At 49.9% G+C, this 9,922-nt stretch overlaps 2 protein-coding genes across 2 annotated transcripts; both read left to right on the plus strand.

The window, feature by feature from the left end:
- Window positions 1-1,333: 1,333 nt before the first annotated feature.
- Window positions 1,334-3,450, plus strand: BKA55DRAFT_589506 (fungal-specific transcription factor domain-containing protein; the record flags this gene model as incomplete). Its single annotated transcript, XM_046194944.1, has 2 exons — window positions 1,334-1,493; window positions 1,550-3,450. The coding sequence occupies 2 exons, from the start codon at window positions 1,334-1,336 to the stop codon at window positions 3,448-3,450; spliced, it is 2,061 nt and encodes a 686-aa protein (XP_046054842.1).
- Window positions 3,451-6,517: 3,067 nt separating this feature from the next.
- On the plus strand, window positions 6,518-7,780 carry BKA55DRAFT_589507 (uncharacterized protein; the record flags this gene model as incomplete). The annotated part of the gene is made up of 1 exon (XM_046194945.1): window positions 6,518-7,780. The coding sequence occupies one exon, from the start codon at window positions 6,518-6,520 to the stop codon at window positions 7,778-7,780; it is 1,263 nt and encodes a 420-aa protein (XP_046054843.1).
- Between the last annotated feature and the right edge of the window lie 2,142 nt (window positions 7,781-9,922).

Consider the following 9,922-nt stretch of genomic DNA (forward strand, 5'->3'; position numbering starts at 1 on the left):
GCATCATCATGATGGTGGGTGTCACTACTTCTTGGTATGGAAATAGATACTGAAGAAGCAACCCATACTGATCACCACACAGATCCACTGCATGAAAGCTGGGCTCACGCCTGAACTTTGAACGTTTCTTCTTTCAAGTGAATGTATAATCACAAACTGCATCTCAGCCTTCTCAGGCATCTGGAAAGATGGCAGTTGAACTCGAGTACAAGCCAACAAGTGGAGGGCCTCAAATCAGAAGCCAAAGTCAAAGTCCAAGCTTGCCCGCCTCGCATATCCTCCCGTGAGGAGCTAGATCCGAATGGGCTCCAACCCCCCCCGTTGATGAGCTCTTCATGCGAGCAGAGTGGCTGCTAGCTACGACCATGGACGACCAGATGGGCACACCATGCGCGACTTTCCCCTTTTGACGACTGAACCCCTGCTCGCCTTATTGTCTTGTGCACATCTATTTCTAGAGTGGAGTCCCGATGGACACAGAGAGACCATCTTTTGACCGACTCTCCCCATTGGCTTCTCTAAGCGCAGTTGCTGCCTTTGGTGCCATGGCATGCTCGTCGTGCATGATGCAAAAATAGAAACAAGACGATGGGAAGCCATCATCGAATCGACGTGTGAAGGGCCACGAGAGAAGCGGCCAAAATATAAGGATTTAGCCCTCCAGCAGCCGCCCAAGAATTTTGCCCTCTTTCTTCTTCGTTATGTTCAGAGATTCCAAGTGTCGCCAAAGGTTCTCTTGATCCCCTTTCCTCTCTTACCGCCCTCCTCAAACCCTTCTATTACCCGCATCAATCTTTCCAATATCCAGTTACAAGCAAGCCGGACTTGCTTCGAACCAGTCAATCATTACTACGCAATTTCCCAAAAGGACATTTCGATTCGAAACGAAACGGAATAACGGACGATACGTTGTAGTTTGATACGTTGGCCTGGCTGCCACTTACACGACTACACACAAAATCAAACAATCCGCTCGCTCAGTGATCCATATTGATCCTGACCGATACAATAACACTAATTTAATTTTCGACTCGTTGAAACGGACTTGACAACTTCGGATTCGATATCCCCCCGGTCACGTTTCCCAACGCCCAACCTCTTGGCTTTCGCTTCTGGATCCTCAGCCCAGTTTAAGGCAAAAGACAAGCAAAGACAATTAATTTCTCCATCCCGTCCCGCTCTGATCGACTCCACACTCGACTAGGCCTGGGTTTACAGTACAGTGCGCATCTGGTCCCTGATTACACAGTACCACTCCCCCCTTGTCGATCACACACCCCTCCTGGTCCCCTACCACGCCAATACTCTAAGGACCAAGCATCGCAGCCTACAAATGTCTACGCTGCCCCCCGACCATCGCAAAGGCGTGTCGCGAGCAACTGGAAACACCGTCAACATGACTGTATCACAGTCTTCAAAGGCCAAACCGGCCTCCAAAGCCAGCAATGGCAAGCCAAAGACAAAGACGCAGATGCATCGTCGTTCAAGAACAGGTACGCCCACTTACACCATCCTACCGAAGTGTATTGAGCTAATATGAATGTCACAGGCTGCTATACCTGCCGTTTGCGACGCAAGAAATGCGACGAGGGAACTCCCATGTGCACAGCCTGCAAGCATCTCGGTTTGCAATGCGAGTACAAGCGGCCCATGTGGTGGAGCAACAACGATATGCGAAGGAAACACAAGGAGGACATCAAGATGATTATCAAGCGCAAGAAGCTCTCCGAGAAGTCATCGCACAACATTCAGAACTCTGTCACCAGCTCTCCTCCTGGCCTCACACACTCTCTTCCCACATCGGCCACCTTCACTGATCCTCTCGACCGCACAAGATCCGCCTCGATTGACTCTCAATTCCCAGCTGCTTTCAACTTCAACAGCCCTCCCAGTGGTAACGAGTATGGATTCGGTGCTCCAATGCACCCCGAGTTCATGTTCGGCAGCTACTCACCTTATGAGATCGATGTCAAGACAGAGCGACAGATGTTTGTCAATGATGTGCCCACAGTTCGCGAATCACACATCTCCACCTTCAGCACTTACCACACTCCTCCTCCTGCTGGTACAGTTCTGCCCAACGGTCCTCTCGACGGCGAGTGGGCCGAGCAGGTCTTCCAAGAGCGCAAGGAATCCCTTTCAGAAGAGACCCTCAACTGCAACTTCTTTGACTTCTCACATGGCCCTTCTACAGAGTCGAGGCAAGTCCAGATTGAGTTGGATGAGAATGACCAGCGCCTCCTGGATCACTTCATCCAATTCGTTCTGCCGACCATCTTTCCCATCCTCGAGTCCAACCAACACTGCTCAGTCAGCTCAGACCTGATCCTCCCTGCTCTTCAATCAAACAGTGCCTACCTTCACTGCTGCTTGAGCGTCGCTGCCCAGCACCTCAAATCACATAACAATGGCTCTACTTCTACCGAGGACATTGACAACGACATCATGCGTCATCGCTATGCTACCATCTGGGCTCTTTGTGAGGCTCTCAAGAAAGATGAGAATCACCAGCAAATTCTCGAGGCAACCCTCGGCCTCATCTTCTTCCAGTCTGTCGTTGGCCGCTATGATGATGGCCTTCTCGATATTCCTTGGCACCAGCACTTCCAGGCTGCTATCAGCTTGGTGCAGAAGCTTGACCTTCCCGGCATCGTCTCTGATCCTACTCGGGCTTCCATGCAAACTCCCTTCAACATGTCTCTCTCGTCATGGATTGACATTCTCGGTGCCACCATGAAGGGTCGCTCACCAACATTTGCTCACACTTACCGTGAGAAGCATCTTTCTCAGCTCAACCCAAGCCTTGGCCTGCGCGAGCTCATGGGTTGTGATGACCGGGTCATGTATCTCATTTCCGAGATTGCCTGTCTCGAGTCTCTCAAGAAGGATGGCATGGATGACTTCACACTCTGCCAACATGTGTCTGCCCTCGGAGAGCAAATTAGCCTGACTGAGATGGGTGATGCAGGTCCCAAGATGCCCTTCAATGCCAATGGTAGTCTTTCACCTAAGCAGCTTTCTAAGAACATGACCATGGCTTTCCGCATTGCTGCTCGCATCTTCCTCTGCAGCCTGGTCCCTGGATTCAACCCCAGACAGCCATCCCCCATGGGTTTGGTTGAGAAGCTGACCACGGTGCTTCAACACATTCCCTCGGGCCCCAATGGGTTTGACCGAAATCTTGCTTGGGTCTATCTCATTGGCGGCTCCATCAGCGTTCCCGGTAGTTCATTCCGAGCCTTCTTCGAGGACCGCCTGGCTCAGCTGGGCGACTCGGCTAGGTTTGGCACCATGGGACGTGTAGCCACCCTCCTTCACGAGGTGTGGGCTCAGAATGACAGCCTCTCGGGCGTGAGCACACCCGGGTCCACGACGTCTGAGGCGGCCCAGCTGCACATCCACTGGCGGGATGTCATGGAATCGAAGGGGTGGGACTTTTTGTTGATCTGAGCACTGCTTTCTGCAAACCTTCTTGGCTGGCCTTTGAAGGGTAGCGGGACCGTGCTGGGTGAAACCATCTAGTTCTGCTCTAACCTTCTTTTCAGTAACATGAGAGCGGCCAGGACCCCCTCATCAGGCGAAGCAGGCATTTGCCAGCCGTCGAGGACCAGGATTGGAATTGACACTTCCACGTCCTACACGAGGCTTTGTTATTCACTTATTATCTGTCCCGAAAGGGCTGAGTTATCTTTTTCTTTTCTTCATTTTACTTCATATACAATGATACCTACTGGGATGGGTCACTAGAGGAAGCCGCGAGGCGTTTTGAGATGAATGTGGGAGTACAAAGAGCGACACTTGGATACACCACATCTCGACATATTTTGATACGGGGACGAGGCGTTAGGGACATGCATGAATAGGATGAGTGAGAGATGAGCCATGGCCATATGCAGGAACAAATGGGGCGGCAACAAGATGCCGTGTTAGATGTTAGTTCATTGGATAGAAACGGCCGAGTACCGCGAGACTCGGGATCACTCGCTATTGTTTATTGCTTTACTATGATACCAAGCGGGCAATGGTATGGGGGAAACGGCGCAAAGGATGATCTGGGGATAAGGGCGCTGTGAAGGATGACGATATGAAAAGAGAGGCTCTGGGAAGCTGGTTAATGGGCTAGCTCCCAGAAAGGAAGTGGTATACAGATAGGACATCTATGACCTTGCTAAGACAAGGCAGACAATGAACAAAGCACATTGTCGTTGCAATTGGTACTCCACGCCGTGACATTAATTACTACGCACTTTGTTTATTCCCTCACTGCAATGACCAGAAGATGAGATCACATCATCACAATATCTATCTGATCATGTAAAATCATACCACATAATCCGGGGACTTTTCTCCAGTGCTGACTGCAAGCCTCTGAAAAGGGATCCCAACCCCGAGAGGCACCACTGGGATAGGCATTAATGCCTCGGCCTGATGACATTACAAGCCAGCATATTATTCCGCATCCGATGGGTTCTTTTTCTTCTGTGCTTATTTATCCCCTGGAGAGGTCAGCATCATCACACCATGAAAGCCGGGGAGAGATATGTTCTCCGTGGGGGAGGCGTTGAGAGGGTGGCATTGATGAGCTGCAGATATGTGCTGCTACTGTAGGCATCTACAGGGAGCTTTTTAGTGGTCTGAGGATGTTTATACTGTGGCACACGCGCTGGAGAAATGAGGCCTTGTCCCTGTAGCGGATGTATAGAGATAAAGCCGCATGTGATGCAATGCAATGCTATGCTATGCTATGCAAATGCAGTACGAGGACAATTCATATTATAGTTGGGAAGCATTTCCCTTATCTGTTTCATCCTATAGATCATCTATTTTAAAGCCTCACTCTATCTGAGAAGGCCCAATGCATGCAACATGTTGAGCCGTTGTTCCGTACGAGTCGCAGTGCATCTGCAGCGAGGATACAGAGAGGCACCAGCACATCAGCGCATCGCATAGCAGTGCATTTGATTTACAGAACGGAAACCTAGAGGCAAACACGTATTCTCAACAGTTACAGCAAAGCGAAGACGATTTGCTTCCGTCTTCAGGGCTTTTGGACAGTGCGTGAAGTTATTGGATCTAATGACTTACACGCCCCCTGTAGGGCATTCTTTCGTTACTGACCTGACCGCAGCGGAGAAGACGTGGACTTTTTGCCTCTTGCCGAGGTCTAGGCGAATCTGGATTTTGTGAGATGCATTTCTGTGTGTGAGAGTCCAGGGGTCATTTCGGCGCGTGCAAGGGGGCAGAGAGGTGGATGATGGGGTAAATGGCATGCAGTACGGATATAGACGAAGGATATTACAGTACTTATAGGATGTGGAGAGTTTGTGTGGTTTGTATCACGATAATGGGTGTAGTGAGTCATGTTAGTCATGTTACAGCAGAGACAAAGAATCAGAGAACGCATTGGAGACCAAGATATCCCGTGCTTTGCTCCTGTGGCAAGGAAGGTCAAAGACATCCGTTCGTTTACTGATCTGTATCGTCACTGAACAAGATACCTAGAGTTCCATCTTGACTGACATGATCAATCACCGACGGGAGAGAAGAACGAAAGAGAGGCAGCCCATAACGACAAGAAACAGCCTGTTGAAGCCTAAATAACACAACACTTTCCGAAGACTCTATGCCTGGAATTGGCCTTCAAACAGTGGCCTTTCTCATTGGATTGCTCGTCTTATTGGACCTCACCACAACTCAAGTACGGTCTGAGTTCGAAAACTACGCGCCCAACCTTAGCGCTTGGCCACGAATCTTCAGCGCCTGAGACAGAGCCCCCACAGCCAACCTTTTACTGGGCTTTGTTCATCAGAATCCAATCAGCGATATGCATCGCCGCGCGCTTAATGTCTTCGGAGACTCTCAACCAACCACAGCTTTTACATCTGTCTCAACTATGGCGACATTATCGCCAAACAAACCAGTTTCCATATCCCCCAACATCTAGTAGTTCTAGACTAACTACGTAGTGTCTACTGGCGTGTCAAGTGATAGGCCCTAGACCCTCACAGCGACTGGCTCTCAGCATCTCTGACCAACCGCCCAATGGTCTCTGATGCGACAGTCGAGCCTGAATATCGTCCACGAATGGGTCGAGATGACTCTCAACGGACAAGGCGGCAAAGCAAAGGAAGACCATGTCCATGATGGAGGAAAGAGACGGCTCCCTTGCCAGTGACCTCATGGTTCCATTCTCGGTCTTTGTCTAGTACCCTTGTTCTCCCTCTTTTTCTGAGTCTCTTGTTCTGCGTTCTGTATTTACTGTTCCGTTTCTTCACCTTGACTGTTCTATCGAACAAACAAAACAAAGCAAGACAAATTCACTTGTTCAGTTGACTCATTGCTTCATCTTTGTCATACGCGCTGGTTGTGTCTGACTCACCAACTCATCTGCATATCATCTTCTCTTACATCACATTCACTCGAAGACATTCCTTCAACAACGAACCAACAAAACCAACGCTTAGTAACTAACACTAAAGACAACAACCAACAACCACACGCATAATATACACCAAATATGTTTCTGGGAAGACTCCCAACACCCCTGAGGTTTCTGTTCATAACAGCCCTCTATGCTTCAACATCCTCCGCTCTCCCCGCGAACAATATCTTCGCCCGCCAAGACACATGCGATGCGGATCAGATATCATGCAACAGCGACATCGCCAACTTCTGCTGCCCCAAAGATAACTCCTGCAGACTTCTCGCTGGCAAGACCACAGCAGTGTGCTGCCCCAAGGGTCAGACCTGCAATGTCATTCAACCCATCACCTGTGATATCCGCGGCCAGGACCAGAGAGAGTTCCCCAACGCCCCTGTCAAGACGATAGTGTTCAACCTCGACCTTCAGAAATGTGGACAGAAGTGCTGTCCTTTTGGATACTCGTGTGAAAATGAGCAGTGTGTTATCGACAAGGATCAGACCGATGTCCCAGAGGGCGCTGAGCTTCCTAATGAGACGTCCACGCCTGTTCCCAGCGCGATAACTACTGCTACGGGGGCTATTGAGACCATCTCCATCAGCGCTGCACCCTCCACGAGCGCTGAGCCTACAGCCGCTGTTGGTTCAGACAACAGCTCAGACAAGGACGGAGACTCCAAGTCTGACAACTCGGGGCCTGCTACTACCTCCATCGTTGGCGGTGTAGTCGGCGGCAGTATTATTCTTCTAATAATCGCCGTTGTAATCTTCCTCTACGTCCGTCGTCAGAACAAACGGGAGGCGCAAGGCTCAGAGAAGGGCAGTCATATCTACGGCTACGGCCGTCGATCCACGAGCGATGCCTCGTTCGGAAATATCATCTCCGAGCCCATCAGCCAACCCAACTCTTACCGCGCGGACTTCATCCTCAAGACACCTTCAACCCAGCGCTCAAGCATTGTGCCTGTGCGCCAGCTTTCCGATGCTAGCACACGTCTCAACGCTCCACCTCCGCGGATTCGTATCTCTATTCCGAATCCCTTCGACTCACCCAACCCCTCACCCAATGCTCAGCCCAGCCCCCTCGACAATGAAGAGTCTCTTCGACATGGAAACGTTCGGCTACCCCCCATCCGCGCTATGAAGGCCTCGTCGTACTGCAGTCGTCGACCAAGTACCCCTGAGCTTCAACGTGAGCCAAGTAGCGAGAACATCAATGTTTTCGCGGACCCTAGCACCATTGTAAAACCCCGTCCCCTGACGAGAGCGACAACATTCACCGACCTGATGGACGAGGCTGATCTCGGCGCTGTTCGGCGAGGGAAGCCATACGTTCCTGGAACCACCCCCAGAATCTAGACCTCACTGACTTACACTATTTCCTTTTGAGCTGCACCACTCATCTCTCTCACTAATGCAACTTCCGTTCACCACCATCTGCAGTGCAGAGTGGGATCCTCTCGCTATGTATATGGATCAACTTCATCCGATTATGCTAGAACTGAGATTTTGGCGTTGTGGATATAAATACTGGAGTAGCTGTCGTTTATCCCTTTGAGCGGTACAGCCCTTCAGCGGGGTCACGACAGGGGTATAGGACCAATCAAACTGAATAAAACTAACGGTACTTCTCCACACATACTAATTTGTATGATGGTAAAAGTCCCAGCAGTTTTGATTGTTACAAAGAGCTACCTCACAAACTCGGCAGCCGTACCAGGTCTGCCTACCTGAGCCTCCTCGATGCCGACTTCGTGTATTAGCTGTTATCGGCTGTAAGAGAGTATTTTTAACCTTCCTTTTTTTAAAAGGTCGGGGCTGCCCCTGCCTAAAGCCTTTACAAGCAAGGCAATCTGAGAATATCCCCCTGTTGACATGATTGATATCTCTTTGCAGGTGATTTTGCCGTGACTGGGTATCGTTTATATCCTCCTCTTTCCCTGCCCGAGATCTCTTCCTTGCGCCGCTTTCTTGGGCAAATTTAATGAATAGTGCATCAGAAATGCACCTCTTCCAGCTCTCGAGGGTCTTGTAAGGCGGCCACCGCGGCTGTGAGGTCTTAAGCTGCAAAATGAAGCTATTTGCAAGTAATACATCAAGAAGGAAGGACCAAAGGAGAGCCTGCCACGGGCCACGGCGAAATCGGTGCTCATAACTCGTATAGGACCTTATCTGATCTCCTCGGTCTACATGATTCATTTCATCGTTATAAGAAGCAGATACAGTCGGTATAGGAATAACCTTTATTACGGCATCACTAAAGGTCTCCTGTATCGGCTTGGATTGTGCCCCTTTGTTGGCAGGCTTCTTCCTTCTCTTTGGGGTGCGTTGGTCATCGGCACCGCTGTATACGGTAGAGAGAAATAACACGAGGCTATTATCCTTCCAAGCGATTTGAGCGACCTAGGAAGGACGAATTAGTAAGGGAAATGCATATAAATAAGTCCCTCAGGCATACGAGGCCATCAATTGTAGGGATTGACTTTACTTCATTATACTCAAAGCCTGAGGCACCTGCCTTATCCTTCCCTTTTGCAAGCTTAAGCTCCTTGGTGATGCCACAGTTAGGGCGGGCTGTACCTGTAGCCCCGTGACCGGCTTCTCGAAGGGCACGGAAGAGATTAGGCGAGGAGAAGAGGTTATCCATAAAGACGTGATATGTCTGCTTTGGCAGCATATTAACTAGGTGAATAACGACTCCTGCTGTATTGCTAAGGGTCACAGTCTCCTTAGGCTTTCCCTTCCCCTTCTTCCCCTGTTGCAGCTTGGCAGCCGGCTTCTTCTTTGGCAGTTCGACGATAATAGCGGTATATGGTGATGCCTTCACATGCCACAGCCACCGGATAAAGAGGCCGTTTTGGGCGATAACCCAGACTTTGAACCCTACAGGCGTAGGCTTATTCTTGACTAGGGTTGTATCCTTACTCCTGCCTGTAAAAGGGACCATACACTCATCCACAGTGACGTTATTCCCTGGTAAATAGAGCTGGGCTGACACCTTCTGTATCAGGTCAGACCACGGCTCAGCAGCTTGGAATGCCTTCGGAAGGTCCTCTTCATTGCGTAGGTCAAGCAGGGTGTGGTCAAAAGTCCGTATATAGCGTGAGATTATCTCGAACCTCCATAGAGGCATAAACTTGATGACTGAATGCAGGGGGGACTGAACACCTAGGGAAGGGGAGCTCCAATGGCTCTTAATCGTATTTTCCTTATGAATTCCTAGGTAAATCAGTAACCCAAGCCATACATACACTTGCGCAACCGAGAGCCCGTCCTACTTGTTGATCCGCGAGTGGTCGGAAATGGCCGTATTATAGCTATCAATAACGCCATTTTGTATAAGATGAGAGACCCAACTTTCACTGTAGTAGACCCATGACTGTACGAGGGATATAGGTGTAAAAAGCTGGAATAGCTCGAGTGGTGTTGGAGGCAGTATGTTAATGTGAAAGTCACGACCTTCTACATTAAAAGGGATGAAGCTGTGGCCGCCGGCTTCTT

Source organism: Fusarium redolens (genome assembly GCF_020744475.1).
Source record: "Fusarium redolens strain MPI-CAGE-AT-0023 chromosome Unknown BKA55scaffold_2, whole genome shotgun sequence".
Lineage (NCBI taxonomy): Eukaryota > Fungi > Ascomycota > Sordariomycetes > Hypocreales > Nectriaceae > Fusarium > Fusarium redolens.